General features: G+C 40.8%; 1 protein-coding gene across 7 annotated transcripts in view; it reads right to left on the bottom strand.

Annotated features, from left to right (window-relative positions):
* The window catches only part of lrch1 (leucine-rich repeats and calponin homology (CH) domain containing 1), a 71,489-nt gene that overhangs the window by 2,134 nt on the left and 44,947 nt on the right, over window positions 1–24,408 (bottom strand). For 2 of the 7 annotated variants that reach the window (XM_053496029.1, XM_053496030.1), the window contains exons 14-21: window positions 20,396–20,509; window positions 17,904–17,969; window positions 17,654–17,708; window positions 14,998–15,081; window positions 11,358–11,467; window positions 11,085–11,222; window positions 10,017–10,094; window positions 2,056–3,137 (exon numbers count right to left, since the gene is read on the bottom strand). In XM_053496029.1, coding sequence (XP_053352004.1) covers window positions 2,856–3,137; window positions 10,017–10,094; window positions 11,085–11,222; window positions 11,358–11,467; window positions 14,998–15,081; window positions 17,654–17,708; window positions 17,904–17,969; window positions 20,396–20,509 — 927 coding nt within the window. In that variant the 3' untranslated portion in view covers window positions 2,056–2,855. Of the gene's footprint in view, window positions 1–2,055; window positions 3,138–10,016; window positions 10,095–11,084; window positions 11,223–11,357; window positions 11,468–14,997; window positions 15,082–17,653; window positions 17,709–17,903; window positions 17,970–20,395; window positions 20,510–24,408 lie in introns of those variants that run through there. The other 5 variants (XM_053496033.1, XM_053496032.1, XM_053496031.1 and 2 more) reach the window with 5 other exon arrangements.

The raw sequence follows: 24,408 nt of genomic DNA, 5'->3' as shown, positions 1-24,408 counted from the left end.
TTTGGTTTTTAAAGCAGCCGGTCATAACCATAAATTAAGGTTAAGTGAGGTTTAATGTCTATTTATTTCATATTTTATGTCTTCATTTACATGTCTTTTCTTAAAGTTTTGATTGTTTTTAAATGCAAAAATATGATTATAGTGTTGGAAACTTAGCTGGAACGGATTACCTGCATTCACATTATTTCCTATATGAAAATGCGTTTCACAATATGAAATTTCACCTTAAGAGCTCGTCTCCCGGATGGATTAGATTTGTAAGCCGTGGTACAGCTGGATGTATCTGTATACATGAATATATACATACACACAGTGTGTAAAAAACGTACTCTAAAAACACTCAGACCAGCTCAGGAGCAGCACATGACCAGATTCCCGACCCCCCCCCCCCCCCCCAACCAAAAAAAAAACAAAACAAAACAAAACAAAAAAACTGAAACCCACACATGAGCAGAACCTCAAACTGTACCTTTATTACCTTTTTATAGCCTCATATGAACTACACACGCCTCACAGAGCCTTATAGAACTTATATAATAGATGATTACATCACTGTGTCACAGCAGCAGGGTAAAACAAGACCAACTGAAGCAAAGGAAATGAAAACCACCTGCAGCCAGGACGATTTCTCAGAAGGGTCCGAATTATACGTCTCCGTCATTCTTCATTTCTAACTCCAAAGAAAGAAAAAATATCTCCTTTTTAAAAAAAAAATGGTTAGAAGCAGTAAGAGCTTTAGCCAGAACACACCTGATGTGCACAGAAGGTGCTTTTTAGGTACCAGAAATATGATTAAGAAAAAAAAAATGGTGTAAATACTCTCAGGTCAAAGGTTCACTCAGCATTTACATAACAAAGATTTCACAAGTGCAAAGTCTCATGGCGTCTCCCTGGAACCGAGTGGTCCGGCCCCGTGCTTCGAACTCATCTGCACCACACCATTAGCGCCTCCCCTCGCCGCTGCCCTGTTAGCTTACTCATCATAATGCTAAGCACTGGACCTCCACTTTATCATCTCATATTCCAAAAATATACAGTAAAATATATAGTGTAAATAGAAACAAAGAGAAAACTATCAAAGATTAAAAAGATAGATAGATAGATAGATAGAAGGACTATGCTAGCTAATTAACACACTCATAACTTCAGCTATGTACAGTATAAAGAGTATAGACCAGATTAAAGAGGGGAAGTCAGCCGGAGGGTGCGTTTAAAAGAGTTTAAAAGCACAGAGCGCGCTCCTGTCATACGCCTCATACATTAGATTAGCCCTTCAGTACGATTCCTATACCAACGTACCATCATGTGTTACTCGCGTCTGAATCGTCGATTTGAACCCGACATAAATTGTTGAAAACCTGTGTGTGTGTGTGTGTGTGTGTGTGTGTGTAAAAGCAGAATAGAAACGTGTAAAAGTTGCCGTACAGACAGACAGAAGCTAGCGGTCTCTTAATCACTGTGCTTATGATGTGATCATTTTGTTTGTCTTTAGAATATTTAACAGCAAGTAATAGAGAACCCCACACACACACACACACACACACACACACACACGTGCTGAACTGAAACGTTCATTAGCACAAATGTTACAGATGTTAATCATATTCAGGCCAACGTTTTTACAACAGCAGCTCATAAAGATACTTATCTGAAAACTCTTCATGAAATGTGCATGAGAAATGTGTGTGTGTGTGTGTGTGTGTGTGTGTTATCAGGTAAGGGAATGACTCCATGTTAAATTATTAACAAACCTCATTAGTGTCCCTTCAGGCATGATGTACTATCTTGAGTTTTTACTGCGTAACGTTTAAACTGAAGATGAAAGTCAGTAAGTACAAAATGCAGATTATCTTAATTAACACTGTGCTAATAATCCATGCTGAAGTTATCACACACATCCTTCAATCATTCAGTGGAGCCTCAGAACCGCAGCTGAAGGGTTCTGCTAAAGCGCGACGGATCGTTTCCTCTGACTGGCGACTAAAAAGACTAAAACTTAGAAACATCGTTGTCTTATCATCTCTCTTCCACAATGTGTCTCTGCCTATCAAGGAAGGAGGCGTGGCCTCTGTGTCTGTCACTCACAATGATTGTGGTGTGGTCTATACACTATCAGGTAAAATGTAGTAGGTGTGGCCTAATAAATCAAGAGCCTGTAATTCACAGTAAAGGAGGTGTGGCCTGTCCATGTCCAGGTACGATGAAGGAGGTGTGGCCTCTGTGCCTGTAAATCACAATGAAGTGGGTGTGGCCTTTGCACTATTAGGGACTGAGAAGGTCACTGTGCCTGTTGGTCAAAACGCAGGAGGCGTGGCCTCTGTACTGTCAAGCATCTTATTCTCTAACTTGTTCAGACGATATAATTCTAATTCATTGACATAAACGCATATGTGTAAGAAAATAACCCTCTGTCCCGGAGTGTATGCACAGATACGCTTTCATCTATCTAGTGTTCATTCAGAGTCCTCATGTCCTCCAGTAGTTATTGTATACTTCTCCTTGTCCTTGTAAGTGACATTAAAACAGCCCAGGGACGCATTTACACTCGGTTTAAAACCCAATCTGCATCCATGTCACGATTGTACAACCTGCAGGTGCATAACAAAATATTTCTGTGCTTTTTACACTCTCAGAGAACTGAAACCTTGTAAATGATCTGTGATAATGTTCTGCTATTAGGTTATTGATTTGCTCTTTTATTTAGCTTTTTAATAGGAATGAAGGGTGCTGTTGTGGTAGTAGCCCGAGTGGAACATGGGCAGTGTGGTTTAAATGTGCTATCCACAGAGTGTGCATTAGTGAGTGAGTGTGTGTGTGTGTGTGTGTGTGTATAGAGTATTGTGTAGGAACGTGTGTTATGTCAGTTCGCTCCAGGTGTAGGCCCCGAAGAGAAGCAGCAGGCAGAAGAGTTGCACCAGACTCGAGCCGATCAGATCCCAGATATGCCAGGGAGAGGACTGATCCTGGCACGGACTCAGGCTCTCGCTCTCCACTTTTTCTCTTTCCTTTGTTTCTCCGTGCACCCCTCCTTCTTTTTCCTTCACTCCCTTGTCCTCCAGTGACACCAGGGCTCGGACGGTGCCCCGGACCGGCCTCAGCGAACACTGCAGTATGTCGAATGCCGAACAGAGAGACGACTGAGAGAGAGGAAAGAGATGTGCCGGGAGGGAGGGTGAGGAAGGGGAAGGAAAAAAGAAAAGATACCAGGGAAAAAGGGAATAATATTATGGAAGAAGGAGGATGGGAGACAGGTGGAGGATGTTAAAGAGGAAAGAAATGAAAGAATAAAGGCAGAAGGAGAAGAAGAGTCATCCCGAGGCCAACAGGGATACACATGGGTGTGAGTTTAGTAGTGTCAGAGTACAGGTGACAAGCAAACGCTGGGGATTCAGGCTAAATCAAGTGATTTACCAATTTTATACAATTCTAAGTTTTTCTTTGGCGTTAAAAAATTTACCCTTATTTACACTCCCACCAGGGGCACTCACACTATCAGGAGCTGCCCTGATCGGTATTGATGTTTATATTTTCATAAAACACGACCATATTATATTACAGCATGAATGACGTTAGAAACAGACCAGAATGTTTAACCTGAGCAGATCTGAGGGTACAGAGCGCGTGGTACAGAGCTGGTGGTACAGAGCTGGTGGTACAGAGCGCGTGGTACAGAGCGCGTGGTACAGAGCGCGTGCAGAAGAGAAAGTAAAAGCAGGACGCCAAGCACGAAGGGTAACGCCAGCTGTCACTACACTACGATAGGCATGTGCCAATATTATACACCATGTACACCTTTAGGCAGCAGCTTTTTAACCTGTCGCTCCTCTCACTGGGCAGCATGTCAATAATTAATTAGCTATCTGTACAGAGTCTGAGAGATGTGAAATATTAAATCATCATCATCATGACAACGCAAAAATAAATAAATAACAGAGAGAATGGCATAAATTATGAAGTACACTTTTATATACCGTCTTCACTTTCACTACCAAACATCACTTTATACAACACTAGTGTAGGTACTCGGATGGGAAAAAGAGGAGGAACTGGACTTTGGGACGTCCACGCACTCGCTAACGTGTTATCTCTCTCTCTCTATATATATATATATATATATATATATATATATATAGAGAGAGAGAGAGAGAGAGAGAGTTTTCATTTAATTCTGAATTCAATTCCCTCATGGATATTTTCCTAAACAACTTGACATAATATATATATACACACTCACCTAAAGGATTATTAGGAACACCATACTAATACGGTGTTTGACCCCCTTTCGCCTTCAGAACTGCCTCAATTCTACGTGGCATTGATTCAACAAGGTGCTGAATGCACTCTTTAGAAATGTTGGCCCATATTGATAGGATAGCATCTTGCAGTTGATGGAGATTTGTGGGATGCACATCCAGGGCACGAAGCTCCCGTTCCACCACATCCCAAAGATGCTCTATTGGGTTGAGATCTGGTGACTGTGGGGGCCATTTTAGTACAGTGAACTTATTGTCATGTTCAAGAAACCAATTTGAAATGATTCGAGCTTTGTGACATGGTGCATTATCCTGCTGGAAGTAGCCATCAGAGGATGGGTACATGGTGGTCATAAAGGGATGGACATGGTCAGAAACAATGCTCAGGTAGCCCGTGGCATTTAAACGATGTCCAATTGGCAATAAGGGGCCTAAAGTGTGCCAAGAAAACATCCCCCACACCATTACACCACCACCACCAGCCTGCACAGTGGTAACAAGGCATGATGGTCCATGTTCTCATTCTGTTTACGCCAAATTCTGTCTCTACCATTTAAAAGTCTCAACAGAAATCGAGACTCATCAGACCAGGCAACATTTTTCCAATCTTCAACTGTCCAATTTTGGTGAGCTCATGCAAATTTTTCCTATTTGTAGTGGAGATGAGTGGTACCCGGTGGGGTCTTCTGCTGTTGTGGCTTTACAAATGCTTTGCTGCATACCTCGATTGTAACGAGTGGTTATTTCAGTCAAAGTTACTCCTCTATCAGCTTGAATCAGTCGGCCCATTCTCCTCTGACCTCTAACATCAACACGGCATTTTTGCCCACAGGACTGCCGCATACTGGATGTTTTTGTTTGTAAACCCTAGAAATGGTTGTGCGTGAAAATCCCAGTAACTGAGCAGATTGTGAAATACTCAGACCGGCCCGTCTGGCACCAACAACCATGCCACGCTCAAAATTGCTTAAATCACCTTTCTTTCCCATTCTGACATTCAGTTTGGAGTTCAGGAGATTGTCTTGACCAGGACCACACCCCTAAATGCATTGAAGCAACTGCCATATGATTGGTTGATTAGATAATTGCATTAATGAGAACTTGAACAGGTGTTCCTAATAATCCTTTAGGTGAGTGTATGTATATAAATTTATTATATATATAAAAATAAAAAATACAAATTCTGGTCTCTTAATCTGGTCTTCTGAAATGCTGATTATTTAAATTCTTCCACCAGCCTTTAGTGAGTATTGAACACTGTGCAAATGTCTGTAGTACAGTTAGTACAATGAATGTAGATTATTTACACAGATCCTTACACTGGAGACTCCTTTCTTACATTTACATTTAGGCATTTGGCAGACGCTCTTATCCAGAGCGACTTACAAAAAGTGCTTTAATGTTTACAACATTGGATACATACTTACACTGGGTTAACTAGGTTAATAACTAAGTACCATTAGTCCAACACATCTGAGAAGAGTTTTTTTTTTTCCTCTCTTCAATCTTTCTAAAGAGGATACAACATAATATCAATTTGTTAAATAATAGAGCTTTTTAAAATTATACGACATAGACAAGTCGTTACTAAGGGAACAATTCTACTGTATATTACAACAAATACATTAATATAAAAGCAGATTTATGACATAAGGGCTTTAAACTGTATATATTTTTCCAAATGCATGTAGAATTTAGAATGTGGAATATAGGACTTTTTTTGGTTTGCACAGTGCAGTTACGCATCTCGAGTACGTTTACCGCTAGGATGGAGAAACTAGTCAACCGCCTGGTCACAGGCTAGCTAGGGGAACGTAACCACGGGAAAGACTGATGAATAAAAGCAAATGTGTATCTTGGTCACAGTGGGAAGAAATGTCTGCTATGAGCTACACAAAGTCACATCGTCAGACTTCATGAGTGTTAGGCGTCCAGTGACGTTTATTTGGACTATATTATATAACCAGTCGTGTCGCATTTAGCATGTTTGCTAGAGAAGCGCAACAAAGTGCAGCGGTATGCAGTAATCACTCAAAACTACACCGCAGTAGCAGTCTTTATCTCCCCAGTAAATTGCAACTCAGTCTGCAAATTTAATCCGAAATAATATTAATATTTAAGCCATTGGTTTACTATAACACATTAAAATAGACAATTGCAAGAAAGGAAAAAAGAATCTGATCTTTGGCTAGCCTTCCCTGATGACACAGAGACACGCTCCTTTTGTAAAACTGCTGCCCTCATGTTTCTCAGGTCTCAGGAAGCACCGCGCCATAAAGCTGCCATGCCAAGGTCTAACCCGGCGACTGAAGCTGAAATGTCTATGATATTATGATTGATTATGAGGATCTGAAAGGCCTACATATTCTATTACTGGCACATGCCTACTCCCGACCGGGGCTAAAACGAGAGAAATAAAAGCAAAGCCAAAGCAGCAAAACAAACAAGACAAGCAACAAAAGCACAGAACGCTTAGCATCTGGAAGTGTACGCTCTTTATTATAAACCTGTTTATACCATGTTCTCATCCAGTTTCTGTCCTAATGATTAGATCATATAACACCACAGGGCAGTGTGTGCAGGGGATCATTTCATTCTCTTCTTTTTATTTTCAGAAACACACTTCAAAGAAGCACTGGCAGGAGAATAACCATGCTGTCATGTCCCAAACCTGAAACCGCAACCTTTTTTATTATTTTTTTTGAAGTTTTTTTGTTCTTAATGATTTTCAGATTCTGCTCCAAAATTCAACATATGTTAACAATAAAATGAGCTAAGAACCTTAATGTAGTGTGCATCCATACATACAACCAGAATGCATATGACCAGATAACCTGCTGATTCAATACATTCAGGTGGTCAGCTGACCGTAGTTTGTGACTGCCCTTAGTGTGCAAGTGTGTGTTTGTGTGTGTGTGTGTTTGTGTGTGTGTGTTGACTTGAGGTTCTACCACGGTTGTTAAAAAGGAAATAAATACAACTGTAATCACCACTGGTGTCCATGGTTCCTGGTTGGACATAAGAGGTTCCTGGATGGATGAACGGATGAACAAACACACTTACACACTAACAGCAAAACTATTTACACCCTGAGGAACATGTGAAATAAATTTCCCAAGTAAAGGCAAATTTTTATGAAAATAATTTTGTATTTCTTAAAGAATTTTACTATAGATTACAAGTGAACAGGAATGAAATTGAATCAAGAGGGTTCATTGAGTATTTACTGATAGAAGGTCGTGCATGCTGAGAGATGAGCTACACACATGCTTGAGCACTAGTGAGGATTTAATACTTACATTAAAATACTAAATATAATTAAAACTGTAGAGAAGTAACCCTGGACTGTGAGCCCTCTTCGGGTTAAGTTCTCTCAGAATGTCTCGGATTACGTCAATACATTTTGTCCGTAGTTTTTTCCAGGTTTACAGTAAGTGTTTGTGTATGAATGTGACGTCCCAGACGCTCTCGATGATTAAAAGAGACCTGGCAACCTCACACAGGTGATTGCAGAACCTGAATAATGAGCTCTGACAGTCAGTGTTTGGCCCATGTGCGACATTCGTCGATTTTAATATGTGAAGCAGTGCTTTGTGAGATGGAGCAGCATGTAAGCTCTTGGTCACGTGCCTCCACAGCCGCTCTAGTCTGGTAACCAGAGGTGGGTAGTAACAAGTTACATTTTCTTTTGTAACTTTTTGAAAACAATGGCTTCTATGAGTTGCACCATACTTTTTACTTTTACTTGAGTAGATTTGCAAAGAAGGAACGCTACTCTTACTCCGCTACAATTGGCTCCACTCGACTCGTTACTGTACCAATTTTCTCCCCTAATTTAGTCGTGGCCAATTCCTCCCCGTCACTAGGGGGTTCCCACATTAAGGCTACTACTACCACTCAGCCGGGAGGGCCAAAGACTATCAAGTGTTTCTTCCAAACCGCGTGACGTCAGCCGACCGCATCTTTTTTTGAACTGCTTGCTCACGCACTATTAGTGGCGGAGTACCACACTCGGAGGCTAGCCGCTCCTTCCGCGAGCTCACAGACGCCCCTGATTGGCTGTAGAGCCGTGATTAATGTGGGAGCGCGAGTCCCTCTTATCCCTCCCCCCTGAGAGAGCTTGGCCAATCAGCTCTCTCTGTGCCTCCGGCTGTGAGAGGAAAACAGCATCACCCGGGGTTCAAACCAGCGATCCCCGGGTGATAGGGCGAGCACTTTACCACTGCGCCACTCGGAGGCTCCGAGTCATTACTTTTCTAACTGTTTATTCTACACATGCAGCCGGTGGATCTACCGCATGACTGTTTCACCAATCAGCCACAGCAACAATAAACACATGTACAGTAGTCAGGTGGCATTGTGGGAAAAAAATGTTCAGCCGGCATCCCTGGCATCATATTAGTGATGGGAAGTTTAGATCATTCAGTGACTCGGTTCTTTGAATCTCGTTCATCAAAATGAACGAATCTTTTTTGGAGTCATTTAGTTCTTTTCGTTCTTTGGATCAGAAATAAAATACAAAATGTTACATTTTCAATAAACAGACCCTCAACACATCTACATACGCACGATTTTGGCTCTAGTTCCAGTAATGAAAATATTACAATGCAGCTAAGGCCATATTATAATAAACAGAATGAACAGCTCACCTTTTATATCTTCTGGTCCGAGTCGTTCATTCTTCTGAATCTATTGTCCTGCATAGCGTCTATGGGAGTCACGTGACAAAAGAAACAACGATTCGGACCAAAAGACTCGAAGGTAACTACTCATCTCTGTTTCCTGTACATAACCAGCGGAGGGTTTTGTGACGCTTTGCTCGTGCGCGACCAGTAGAAAAAGAACGAATCGTTTATGAACAACCCATCACGACCCCTCTTAGGAGACATACTGCGGTGTCTCCATCAGCGAAAAACTGCATATAAAAACACACCTTCTAACCAGAGGAAATGTGTCCCAGTAAGTTTAGCTGGTTCAATGAATGATGCAATGTTGGCATATATAATTATTATAATTTCTAAAAGAATAAATCAGACATTATGATGAAACCCTTACGCAGTACTTGAGTATCTTTTCACAGAAGATTTTTTTATTTTTACTTGAGTAATATTATTTTGAAGTACAGCTACTCTTTCTTGAGTACATTTTTGGATACTCTACCCACCTCTGCTGGTAACTAAGCATCATTAGGCATCTTACACACACACACACACACACACACACACACGGACAATCAAGGTGTGATGGAGAAAGCCCAAGCCGTGATGAAACATGTGCCGATAATACATTTTTATATTACAGTGACCTTCCGCTCTTTTACTGTACTAGAACAATCACTCTTGTTTAAATAATGACATCACATTCTGTCTGCACGTTGTGTCTCTACGACTCCGTCTCATTTACACAGGACAGAGTTACAGGGGAACGTTTTCACCATCACTGTGACCGAGCTTTATCATGACTATCGGCACATGCATGCACACACACACACACACTGATGAGGAAGCACGACGACTCCAGGGTGATCTGCACTGATGGGACTTCCTGCTCACGGTTAGACATGCAGACATGGAAAAGGTGCTGTGTATTCCTCTGTCAATCAAACTGCAATTTTTCAAGCAGTAGCGTGTGTGTGTGTGTGTGTGTGTGTGTGTGGGTGTAAGAGATTTCCAATGCTTGACTGTTCATAATTCTGTCTCAATACAATTTCACAAAGCTTGTTCTATTTTCATTCCTTGTTGTACAGGAAATGATGTCACTCACCTCGGGAACTCCAATCTTCCTGCAGGCGTCCAGGAAGTTCTCGACGTTCCGCCGGCATTTAGCCATACTGAGCTTGGGCTAGAGGGGTACAAGGGAAAAACCAGTCAGAAAGCTGGCATGTATGACGGTTGGCGATGTGTATGAGAATGTACAATAGGCGTTCGAGTCAAACTGGGACTTTTAATAACAGAACACAGAGTTATTTCTCTATATAATCCCCCGCTACACTAATGCACTTTTCCGAAGGTTTCACTAGTGCTTGGACACCATCAAGGTAGAAAGTTTGCTCAGTAAGTCAGAGCCATGATCGGACTGCATGTCTGATTCATTTCTGAAACGCCGGCCTCCCAGGAACTCCTTTACATTTACGCATTGGGCGGATTATCTTATCCATAGCGACTTACAAAAGAGCTTAAGATTCAATCCTTACCCTGGGCTACTAGGTTACTAACCAAGTACCCTCAGTCAAACACTTGGCAAGGGTTGGAGTGAAATGTCTTGGAGTGAGGTCAGGACTGTTCAGGGGATGTGGCAATAAACTCCGTCTGAGTTCCTGTAACGTGCAGGTGGTGTTGGCGAATGAGTTTTCAGTGTTCCACTCACCGAATGTTGACGGGAACGAGAGCTGAGAGCTGAGAGACACCTCGGCCGGGATCAACATTCATGGACGTAGGCCTTCTTTAAAACGTTTGTAACATAAACATGTTTCACTGCGGCTAAGTGTCTTATCACTGCACTGGGCATGAAGTCTTCTGTTAACGTCGGTTTTACGCCTTCATTTAGCAGAAACTTCATCACAAGTCCCAGTTTGACTTGAATCTTGCTCATATTTAACTCTTTAGAGATAACTGAACATGTCCATGATTATAGAGATACCTTTTTTTTACAATGTAAGGACATCTGACAGTTTCGAGATCTTTTTCATGATTGTTGACTTATTAATATACATACAAGAATGCTGCGTTTATCTTAAAAACTAGGAGATCAACAGAATTCAGCACATATACTCTGTGTAAAACTGTTTATGTGTGTGTATGTGTGTGTGTGTGTGTGTTCAGGATAACGCACTACTGCTGGAGAAGGAACGTGGATGCTAGCAACCGAGCGCGGTTTAACGTGATTGGCTAGATGACAGAGCACCACCCCATCCATGAGCGAGGAGCCGAGGTCTTCAGGAAGCGCAACCTTCAGTCTGCTCTCAATGCTCTAAACAGCACACACACACACACACACACACACACACACAAAGACACAAAGTAAATGTGGCTCGGTTTAAGTAATAATGAGTGTATCTGATGGGTAAATGTGTGTGTGTGTGTGTGTGTGTGTGTGTGTGTGTACCTCTCGTAGCTGCTCCATGAGCTCCAGCTCCTCCCTCAGCTGTTCCATCTTCCTCCTCATGGTGAACTGAGGATCCACTGATTCGAGACTCTTCGGAGTTCTCAGGAAAACTTTTAGAAAGCAGAAACGACCAGCGATCAGAACACTACAGTTTAAACTACCATGCGAGAGCAGACTATTGACACGGGGAAGGATCGAGATGTGAGGAAAGAGAAGAAACATGACACTTATCTGATGCTTTGGATTTTGGAGAGAGTACAGGTTTTTTTTCTTTTATAGAAAAATCAAACTTTAATTTAGATCATGGCGAGTAATTGGTAATTATAGTCTATTTAAATTATAGTAATTGGTATTTGGAGTAATTGGTAATTATAGTCAGGAGTAATAATTAAGAATGTAATAAGAAGCTTGGATGCTGTATGCAGCAACGATTAATGAAATTTGCGGTAAGCAGCAGGAATCAGATCATTAAACTTTAGCACGTGTGTGTGGAGTCAGTTTGCTATTGTTGCTAAATGTGTCCATCCCTTTATGAGCACAGGCCATGTCACAAAGCTAAAGTCATCCCAAACATGATGCTGAGGTCACTGTACTCACACGGCAGTACAACGGAGCAGCGTTGGGACGTGGTGGAGGTCCAAGAGAGTTGCATCATGGCCACAGATCTGCTCGTCAACATTTATCGAGCACCTTGTTGAATCTATGCCATAGGGAGGATTAAGGAAGTTCTAAGGGCAAAATGGGTCAAAAGTGGCCAGGGAGGATATAGTCAAGACTCAAGACAAGTCTTCTTTTTAATTTCTTCAAGTCCAGCCTTTATTTATCACATATTCAGTACATTACTGCATTTATATTATCTTAACCCGAGCGACGTGCATTCTTATACCTCATTATACACCTAAACAATTAGGGGTTGAGGGCCTTGCTCAAGGGCTCTAAAGGGACAACTTGGTGGTCATGGGTTTTGAACCTGGGACCTCCACAGTGTAACGCTGAACTACCCTTACTCTTTCACTGCACATCAAAACGCTTTATTCTTCACATATCGCAGCTTACTGTTAGTAACGGCCGGGGTCAGTGTGCAGAGTCAGTCAGGGTTAAGGGCCTCACTCAAGGGCCCAACAGCGGCAACCTGGCGGATCCGGGGCTCCGACCGATGAGTAACTCAAAGCCATCACACACTGAGCCACACTTTACTTTTCATGACACCAAATAAATAATAAAAAAAAAAACAGCAGCAGATAAGCCTGAATTAGGATGCGCATTTTCTTTTTTAAATTAGCCTCGAGGCATAACTGGAATAAATTAGGCAATGTGAGAAGCAGCCATGAGGGGGAGTCAAAGAGGTGCAGATTATATTCGCTGCTCCAGGGCTTGTTTGGTGCCAGTATCCTCTCAGAGCGGTTGTTCAGTTCAGAGTTTATGCACAAGAAAGGATGTGATTCCTAAAATAGCGCACCGGCAATGAAACCCGCGCACTTTCACTACCACTGTGGGTTCGTTTTTTAGCCGTTCTGGTCATTGCTGATGTCAAATCAACGAGTTCAAAAAGTAAACAAAGTCCCAGACAGAAGGAAGTCGGGTTGCTCCAGCCAGGTCTGCTAACTAACACCGGGGCAAAGATCGAGGCCATAAAAACCCGCGTGAGAGTAAACAGCAGCCGAGAGCTTGTCTGGACGAGCAACCAGTCTTCCTGTTCATCTCTCTCTTCCTCATGACTTATCATTAACCTCGTTCATGTCGATAACGCAACGAGACGTGGGAGTGCCGTGTTGGAGCGCAGGGAGGGCTGGGAAAAGAGCAGCTAAATGCTTAAGGAGCGATTGTGGAGATGGAAAGAGGGATAAGTAGAGGGCAGAGGAGTGTAACGTGGCTCTCACACTGCAGAGGAAGTCTGGGCCGTTTACACTCAGCCGAGCGCAGCCTCGATTCCTCAGTGCCGCGTAGAGATAGAAATCTCATGACTGAACCGTAAGTGAGTGTGACAAAGCTCTCTGTGTGTGTGTGTGTGTGTGTGTGTGTAGGCTATGTGGCTGCCCTAGAATAATAGCCTCAAATAAGGCCTTGAAAAAGGAGGCCGAGGCTAAAAATAAAAAGGAGAGCACGTTCTGTTTCCTGCAGAACATCACAGATCTCTCTGTCCAGCTCTCTAGACGGCTTCGAAGGTTCTAGAGCTGGGAATTCTTTATTTAGATATTTCTTTTTAAACTCTTTCTATTAATTCTAAGGTTGTGGACTCGCTTAAAGATAAAGATATCTCAAACAATTCAGAGATCATAATCAGGTCGTACTGATGATAAGCAAATCATTTGGGGCATGATCACATCAGAACAGTGACGGCATGTGTGTGTGTGTGTGAGAGAGAGAGAAAAGCAGGAGGCAGACATATAGCTTTAGTTTTTCTTAAAGTGTTCTGTGCCGAGAGTTGTTCCCCCTCCTTTCTCGAATGCAGCAGGACTATAAATACACACGGCACAGTTTAAGGCCGCCGTCCCACAATTCTTCAGAAGGATTTCTCTCGCTTTCTCTCATCTGTGTGTGTGTGTGTATGTGTGTGTGCACGCCTCATAATAGCCATCTGTATAGTTTTTATGCACGCTTTGAACTGATCCTTGAGTAAAAGCTCCAGGATGTTTTATCACTTTTATACCACAGTACATTGCCAAACATGACACTTTTATACTTTAAAAAAAGTATTTATTTTATTTGTTGAAGGTTATTTCATGTCAAATTAACCCAGTTCAAGGTCGGATTTATCATACACAGTACCAGTCGAAGGTCTGGACACAAGTTTGGATTTATTTGCTGCATTCTAGAACAATACTGACTTTTTTTTCAAAGCTATGGAACAACACACGTGGCATGAGGTTATTAAGTCCGGTGTTATTTGAGGACATGAAGGTCAGCTGTTCAGGAACGCTTCTTGGAAGAACAGTATTGTGTCGAGTGCGTTTGTAAAACCCATCAAGCACCGTGATGAAACTGTCTCTCATGAAGTCCAAAACTGAGCTCTGCTGCAGAGGAGAAGTTCCTTTAGAGTCACCAGCCTCACCAATAAACAACCAGCACCTCAGATTAGAGCCGTTATGAAGCTTTACAGTGTGGAAAGAAATAAAAATCAGGAACGACCATGGAGTTAGAAGGGGTGTACAAACTTTTGACTGGTAGTGTGTGTTTAGGCGAACTTTCACCAAACTTTGTTTTGTCTCTCTTGAAGGTAAAAGAAAGAGACATATGCAGCTTGTAATGTTCCTGAGGAATGCAAACTTTCCCCGTTCTGAAGACTTCTCTAAAACTGGAGACTCATTCCGTAGATAAATAGTAAACAAATATTCCAAAAACTCCACAATATCATTAATTATCATTTTGTTGTTTTATTTTTATTTTTTTTAAATCTACTTCTTATTAGACTTGGATTATGAAACACATCAACCACACCCTGTGCCCCTGTGTATGAGCTGTTACTATAGAAACGATAACAGATTAGAGCGAGCGTGATTGTTTTTTTGCGCTCAGAACTACAGTCAATCAGGACTGAGAATTATCTGAAGGTAAACAGTGATCAGAAAAGAATTATTAAAACTTTAAATTTCATTCAAATTCATAAACTCAACAGCGTGAGTTTCCTGAGTGAACATACCGCTATGCAGAATGGATCCGTCATGTGGCCTACTGGGCGTGTCTCTATTGACAGACAACGGAGAGGATGGGACAGGGGGCGGAGCTACACACAGGAGTGTATTGGGCCAGAGAGAAGTGGGAACAGGCATGTTTCAAAAATATCGCAAACATGGAGGAGTGTTAGTCAGGACAAGACAGGGTTAAAGAAAATGTCAAAAATTAGGATTAAAATGTTATAAAAAACATCATGAAAACAAACATGCTTAGGGTGTTATACAGAGCGACATTAATAAAACCGAGCTAATGATGTTCACTTTTATTAAATGGCTAATGTTAGCTAAAATAAGCAGAACGCTAGATATATTAATCGAGGTTTAACAAAACAGCTGTGAGATGAAGTTTATTACTTCAGTTAAGTTTAGCTACCGATTACAGCTAATGTTTGTCGCGGCGCTGCTCCTGAAGAGCTAACAATTAATCTCAGATTAAGCTAACAAGGCTAGAAATAAAAAGAGCGTGTTCCAAACAATATTTTTTATCTACTTGTTGAACATTGTTGCTAGAATTAACCATATCTTCTTGCTAATTGCTTAATTATAGCACATGGCTAATGCTTGCTCGCGCACAGCTAACGGTGGACATGCTATTCGATTCAATTCAATTTTATTTGTATATCACTTTTAACAATTGTCAATTGTCATATGCTAGCATGGAAGGATTCGCTTGCTAGCATTCTGTAGAAGTTGAGGAAGCAGCTTTGGTGTAGCATGACGTATATTTGTCCAGCCTTCGTCCGTCTACATTTAGTTCACGAAAACAAAGTCAGATTAAAAGAAAGGAAATCTGGAAATCATAATCTCCTCTTGTGTTTTATTGACTTGAATATGAAATGAATATAATGCCACATTTAGTTTCTCTTGTTTACTGATTACTGGGAAAAGCATAAGCGACACCACTTTAAATAAACACTATTTATTTGTAAACCTCTCGCTATCCTGACGCGCGGCCCGAGTGGCCGAGTTCTGCAGTTAAAAAGGGACGAATGTTTTCCTGCCACTAGCTTGTCGACAGCGCTGCGTGAACCTGACCGAGGGTGTGGAAAAAACATCAGTCAAGAAAACTAGCAGGACAATATGTCGAAATATTTATTAAATATGGAATTATTATTTTTTTTAAAGATTAATGTATCAACGTATAAATTAGGGCCAGAATGTTCACTCGGGTACGATAGGCAAGCTGAAAAACATCAAATTACATGGTGCATTTAAGAACGATTACAAACTTAATAAAATTGAATATGTTTGGGCAATGCCAAATTATTCTTTTTCTCTTTTTTTTCAAAGGCAAGTGTGACGCTAAATAATGAGGAACAACGAAAATACAAGTGCTTGGAGTGGCCAGAAATCTCCAAAATGGGCTCATTTGCCCAAAAAAGTTTTAAAGGTCCTGTTTTAAATGTAGCTCAGGGTCAGTAACAGGGCTAGGGCAAAATTTTGAGAATTTTAGATATAGCTAGATATAAATACTAATAATAAGCACGCTGCCTGATCACACACACTAATATTTTTAGCTTTGATTACGACCCGGCAGGGTGTGTCGGCAGATCCACACTGTGTTTCCATCTGATTATTCCAAATCATTAAAACATGACTGAGCTCGACTGTGAGACGGTTTGCCGTAATCTCTTCATTAGATCTAAAAGTCTGGCACATCAGTTGATTCCCATCCAGCTTGCTGAGTTCAGAGAGTTCACAGAGTTCACATGACCCCAGAGCAGACTGCACTTGTTTTAATTATCCAGTGATTAGTCTAGTATTGGGGATCATATACATGTTGTTTTATAAACACACACTCATCGAGAGAATTTGGAGGTGTGCGGGAAGTTTAAACTCCTTTATGTTCAGGTTTACTTTTGTTAGTAAAAAGAAAGTTTAAAAGAAAACGTATTACTGAAGCCCCAAAGAGACTATTTTGAAAAGCTGGTTTGAGTCCCATCCCAACGTGACCTTGTAAACATTGTGATTATGGAACGTACCACAGACAGGTTTCATACAGCTACATCCAACAATTAATAACTGGACGGCTGATTGAATAATTAAAAAAAAATGTGATGAAGTGATAAGTTTTTGCACGTTAATTGAAGCTCCGTGTGTACCTACAGTACAGTATTTACCCCCTTATCCCCTTTATTTACTTATTCGTCCCTCTTCTCACTCCTGAAGCATTGCTAGTGCTTGTTTGTTTTTGTTCCCAACTGATAAATCAATAAAAAAGTAATTAATGGACCTTTAAATTACTTAAAAAAATTGTACAGATGGCGATATTATGTACATACGTATACATTTAAATATTAACTGATTTGCAGCCTACAGTTTGTTTACTGTGGTTTTCAATGTGTAAAAACTGCTTTATTATTATTATTATTATTATTATTATTATTATTACTGGCAGTAGATTTGACATGATAAAATTCTAAATGTGTCTGATTCAATAAATTGTTTAAATAAATATCAGTGTACATGAGTTACAAAAGCACACGGCATTTTCAGCCTCCTGCAGAGAGACCTCATGTGTGACCTTTAGTAAACTATTTCCTATACCCGTGTGTGTGTGTGTGTGTGTGTGTGTGTGTGTGTGTGTGTGTGTGTGTGTGTGTGTCTCTCTCTCTCTCTCACCTGATCGAGGTTTCAAGCCGAACGGTGGTGAATACACTGGGCTCTGAGCTTCACTCTGTATTCAAGTTCAATCATTAAAATACATTATGCACTGTTTTAAAAAATTTACACATTATTACAGCAGGTATATTATAATAGATGTTCTCTTGCTTTAATTAATTTCTTGTCTTGCTCATCTACACCTGATTATAAATTGTGTAACACAGCAGTGTGTCGTGTTGTATATCGGGGACAGAACAGAGTTACTTACGCTCGCTCGCCCTCCCCGACCCTCCTCCTCCTCCTCTTCCTCCTTCTCCGGACAAATCATCTCACCCTGAGAAAGAAAACACACGATGAACAATGAAGGAAACCACACACACATACACGTCCTTCACAAGCAGATTCTCACAATTATTATAAATATCCAAAGCACGAAGCTGTATATAGTTATAATAATAACAACAACAACAACAACAACAATAATAATAATAATAAGTGTGTAGAAAAAGTCCAAGAAGTTCTTGCCCTTAATTAAGTTTTAAAACACATCAAAAAATTGATGGAAAAAAAAAGAAAAAAAAACACTGGAAAACACACCGCCTCAATTCCAGACGCGGAACACTTATTCAAAGAGTTGAAGAAGCAACCAAGTGTTCCAGACAGGTTCATGTGATCGTTTGGAGGCATGTGAGAACTTGATTAGTATGGTCAGAGATGTCGGAGATAAATCAGATTCTCCAGCACACGCAGTAAAAACCTAATGGCAGGTTTAGTTATACAACTAAGCACATCTGGATCCAGCACTACTGCTTACCGACGGTGTTTATTTTTTAACTCTTTTGTGCTCTTAATAGATATAGATTGTTTCTTTCATGCAGAAAGGTTTTCAAAGGCACTGGTGCTTATGGTATATTTCTGTACGTGTCCAATATGTTTGTACAGCACCGTAAGTAAACCAGCTGTTAGGTTTTACTGGGTGTGCTGGAGAACACGAGCGATTCTGGTAACTCTGTCAAACCCCAAAAGGCTACATTAGGTCACTCATGTATTATGTTGCTTCATTTACATGCACACAAATATTGTGCTGTTATATTATTTGTTTAATTCATTTTTTTTACTTATGTTTTGAAATTGTAAATGGTTTTGTACTTTACAATGCGGACACAATAAACATATATAAGAACATTTGCAGACTTTTGCATCGTACTGGATATCCAGACTCATATACATGATGAGAAAACAACTTTGCTGATCTGAATGGTTGAGACGACATCGTCTTTTTCTTTGATTTACAGAAAAGGAGGCCGGAGTCCAGAAAATGGTCTGGAAATGATCAAAGCTTAAATAGATATATTGTTAAGAAGAAAATGTTGTACTGATATTGTGAGAAAGAGTATGCATGGAAGTTGACCAGAAACAGAAAAAGGTGACCAAAAAAACGGTCCAGTACCCCTGGTTCAACCCCTGATACGTGGCGTGGTTGTTTCTTCCAGACAGACTGGGTTTGAGTAAAAGATAAAAAACAAAAAGCTACCAAGCGAGAGTAGATAGTGATAAATGCATCATATAATGCACATTATGCCAAACCACACCGGTTCCAGAGCATGAGCGTGTGAAGTATGGACGGGGCGGAGCTTCTGAGCTTTCCCAGTTAACCTTAAAACGTTCACAATTCTAGATTCATATGACACTCTGCTTTCTGACCTTACAGAAAAAGATTTGGCATTATTTTTTTTAACACCAAAAGAAGTCAGTAGAAGTGTAACTCTCCAGTTAAAGTCGATCGGTTGAGTTTACACTACACACACCTGTTTTATAACACCGCTGCATGACCTTGTCTTCCAAAACGTGCCAAAACATGAATTCTGTGTTGTTTATGCAACCGTTATTAAAAAATAACTTCCTGCTGAACTCCAGCTGTCGCGTGAATTCATGCAAAGAGATCAAATCTGAATCTGGGTCTTCCAGTCTACACTCACACTTCCTGATCTGGAACCAGACGTAATATAACACCAAGGAGTGTCAAGACATGTACAGTTCAGCCGAGGAGAGCTTTAACAATAAAAAAAAGAAAAGAATCTCCAAACCCCATAAGAACAGGAATCGGACGCGTTTTTAACTGCGTAAGAACTTCATAGTGATTTATTGGAGCCGCGGTGCTTTCGATTCCTGGCGTTCCGACACAGTTCCACATTAGATTGAAGTTGACGTAAACCTGCTTTAGAGTTATTGAGGTTTGGACTGAAACATTCCCTCTGTGAATAATGAAACTGGCTAATAACTGTAAGAACTCCATCATAAACCCAGCTTCGATCATGTTAGAGTATAATTTTCACCAAATCCTTTTTCAAGAAACAACCATGGACCACCAGGGAATGTTGTGGTTCCCCACTTTGAGAACTCTTACTCTACAATTTACAAATTATTTATACGCTTAACATCATCCGCCAATGTTTTATAGATTTTTCCCTCATAGCATCTTAATCTTATCACTGTCTCTCTATGAGATACGACCAAAATGTAACTTTTTTCACCAGAACTTTCGGACCAGAAATAGACGACAGATTGTCCCAACCTAGAAAGTTTCTCTTTTAAAGAATCCTTGTTCTTGTCCTAAATGATTAGATTTTTTTTAATGGACAATTTGAACATTTCTAGTAGAAATCACCAAGGTGCAGCTGTATTTTATTGGCGGATGCAGTTTCCTGGTCCTGTTTTCCCAGACACACTCTCCAGACGACAGCAGCGTTCGTGGATTACCTTTTGAGCCACATAGAAGGTGTACTGCTGGCAGGCGAGCTGGGCCTTGAGTCGAGCCCGGTTCAGAATATACTGCCTCTTCCTCTGGAACTCCCAGCCTTCATCCGGACCGTCCTTTAACGACAATGACACCGCACGACTCCTAACAGGTCCGCTTCATCAAACGCCACACACAAACTATCGAGCGCACCGCAGTCACAAACTGAACACACACGTCAAAACAGCTAGCAAACACAAGCACGAGCTGGCATGGATGGAGCGTCGAGTCTAAACGTAAAAGCAAACAGGCAGGTCTTATATTCATATACAGTCAGATCCCAAAGTACAAGTCCACTACCAAGGATGGATTTATTTCATAATTATAATCACATTTTATATAGAACACTAAATAAAGTTGTTTAGGAAATCATTATATGATTTGTTTATACTACCTAAATAAAATATAACTCTGATGTGCCATGGAAAAGAATCAACGCTAGAGTGGTGCGATGTGGCGCAAGGCAAAAGCAGTGTTACGGTTATGACACCAAAAATTATTCCTTTTTAATGAAGTCTTAAAGTCTTTTATTTCTCTTATATCACAAGAAATTGAAGGTATTTGTATTATCATTTATTTAAAAATATTTAAAATCAATTAGCCAGTCGAACAGGGGCTCCCTCGTCTTTTATCTTCAATAGAACTCAAAAACGCTGGTGTGTCATTTTGCTGAAATGCTGAAGTGTAAACTCCCCCGTCTGACCACTGACTATTACACAGCACTGACACAAGAGAGTCCCTCCACAAATGCCTCAGCGTAGAAAACTTCAAAAAATCAGCAATTACACATTTATTAAGATCTATCTAAGTAGAACTCAAGTAGAACCACCGGAGAGAGACCAGTCCAATCCGGTCAGATATTTCACCTCGCTGTGACCATGATGCCCCATCTGGATTGATTCCCAGAAACCCCTCACAACAGACTCATTACTGAGACACTGGGCTGGCAAAACACTGTGTCCAACAGACAGACTGGTAAAGGAACTGGTCAACCTGAGAACATAACGACAAGCAAAGAAGGCATGATGCTAATAGAGGAGAACAAGTTCATTGATGCGCATGCTAATATATCAATGTACCGCCTTTAGCTTTTATAATCCCCGTGATACCGTTTCAATAAGCTTATGCAACTCTGTGAAACATTTATTCTCATCCAGAGTCTCTTCAAGATCTTGTATAGATGATGTGCGAGTCGGACCGCTGTGTAAAGCCTTCTCCAGCATCACAGTCCGAAGATTCTCAGTGGGCTGAAGGTCTGGACGCTGTGGCAGCTGATCCACGTGTGAAATGATGTTGATCTTGAATGCTGACTGCATTTTATTTCCACATAACGTTACTAGTCTACGAGTCTAGACCCGAGTAACTGATCAACCCCAGATCATAACACTGTCTCCAGAGGCTTGTACAGTGGACACTATGCATGATGGGAGCATTGCTTCATGAGCTTCCCTTCTTACCCTGAACCATCATCACTATGGAACAGTATAAATCAGACCACATGATCTTTTACCATCGCTTCACAGTCTTTATGCTCCCTAGCAAACTGACGCCTTTCCCACCTGATTAGTGTCACTGATAAGTGGTTTCCTTAAGCCAGCAGTTTAGTCCCTTGAAGTCTCTTTACATTGTGGATGTAGAAATGTTCTCACTGTAATTATTAATGTTTAAGCTGTGAATTCTGCTGTAGCTTTTTTTAACCATTTGATTCACTAAGTGTTTAGATGATCTCCCATCGTGCTCATGTAGGATGTTTTCCCACCAGATTTCTTCCTTCCATATTGTTTTAATAATGCGTTTTACAGTTCTTTACCCAAGTGTCGTAGTTTCAGTAACCTCCTTAGCTGTTGTCTTTGCTTGATGCAGGACAATAATTTGACCCTCCTGAAACAGAGGAACATCTTTGCCCCGCCCACAGGGTGTGTCTTCTGACGTAGTTGAGTAAAAAATTAGAAGCTCCTCAGTGCATCGGTTCGGGATAAATCAGCTGCAGTCATTATCCAGTGGAAGGGTCTCAACTGCTCACGTGATGATCTTTTTTAGGCTGAGCGACGTGTACACACCTGTGATTTGCTTTGAAGCCAAATTCCTGTCTGAGCCGTTTGTACCAATTATACTGTATCTGACTAATTCTAATGAACGTACTAAATGAATAACCAACTAACACATGCTACAATCTTTTTTGTTGCGCTTTATTATCCGCACGCGTTTTTATATTAAGATATAGAATTAGAGAGTATTAGCTCAATTAGGACAGTAGTGGACTTTTGGATCCTACTGTATAACAACAACACACACAGTCTCATCACATCACATGCTGAATGCAGATCGTAACGCTTCTCGCTCAAAAGCCACTGGTGCGACGTTTCAATCGATCAACACACGACACACACAAGCAAGCGCACACGAACCCATGCACACTGCCACTACCACATGACCACAGCACACACTACCACATTACACTTCAACTCTGAAGCTTAGAGAATGTGGGATAAACTTTAACGTGAACGTCAAGCTTACATTTTTATTCTAAACGCAATCTGTGGGAGGAATCCGTGTGTAATCTAACACTCAACATGAGATGACTTCATGAGAAGGTTAATGAGAAACACACATAAAATATGACAATAGGAAAATATCATACTATAATATATACACACACACACACACATACGGAGAAACACCTTCCTTCTCATTAAATTTGGCTCTCGAGCGCACAACTTTGATCCAAACGTCCATCTAGAAGTTTTTTTATAATGAAACATGCTGTGCAGCACCTGGGGAATTGTCTTATCATCTGCATTAAACGTGACATCATCAAACACAGCTGGGTAACCATGCTGTGTTTACGGGAAGCCATTAGGGTCGACCTTGGTTATATGATTAATCTGCATGAAAAAAACAATAGCGCATTAAATTAAACACACGTTAATGCGTTAATATTGGCGGCCCTAGTTAGAACTCCACCTGCCCACGTAGTACTGTGATAGAAGAGTGTATGTTTAAATCTCATATTGTCCTGGGAATCAGACACAGGTGGGACATTTCCTAAACCTCAAACATCCAAATAATCATACACGCATTAGGAACATTATCGCGATACATTATATTACAAATTTACCGAAAATAAAGATGGATTATCAGGCTGTTGAAGCTCCTCAGATAGTAACTGTGTAATTGATGGAGGATTAGCTATAAAATGAGGTGTTTATGTACAGGTGTTTGGAATTTCTTACTCTCCACTGCCTAGTGTGATTCTGTAAGTATAACGATTTTATAAATATACTGATTCGCCCACTCGTTCTCTATATCGCTTTATTCTCTGTACTGGGGTACACCCTGGATGAAGTGCCAATCCCCTGCAGGGCACACACACACACACACACACACACACACACACACACACACACACACACACATTGCTTACACACCATGGGGAATTTGGAATTGCCAGTTAGCCTAACCTGCATGTGTTGGGACTATTGGAGGAAACCAGCGTACTCAGACTAAACCCAGCAAGCACATGCAAACTCCAGGCACAACGACACAAGGCTGGAATCAAACTCCCGACCCTGGAGGTACGAGGCCATTTACTGTACGTGACCCCCTGATCCTGATTCAATATTAATTCTTTTTAGATTTTGTTACAATTCTAAACAAATGTAACAGTAGTTTGCTCCTAGCACGTATGCTGCTGTGCTGCCAGCCGGAGTGTGAATTAGCCGTGTGGACGACCAAAACACAGCCCTGGTGCTGATTCTATTACTTGCTTTTATGTTAAATATCTAATACAGAACATGTGTGTGATGAAGAAGCTATATCTGAAGATCATGAAACATGGAAATGACTAATCCTGCTTCTCTAAAAATTTCAGGTTGCTAACGTCAGCCGTTTTAGAGCGATGGTTTTATACGTGCCACAAAAATGGCCATTTCTCAGAATATGTAAAACCTGTTGCGTAAGTTAAAGCATTCCATAT

This window comes from Clarias gariepinus, chromosome 5 (assembly GCF_024256425.1).
Source record: "Clarias gariepinus isolate MV-2021 ecotype Netherlands chromosome 5, CGAR_prim_01v2, whole genome shotgun sequence".
Classification (NCBI taxonomy): domain Eukaryota; kingdom Metazoa; phylum Chordata; class Actinopteri; order Siluriformes; family Clariidae; genus Clarias; species Clarias gariepinus.
This window is presented reverse-complemented; position numbering and strand designations above follow the sequence as displayed.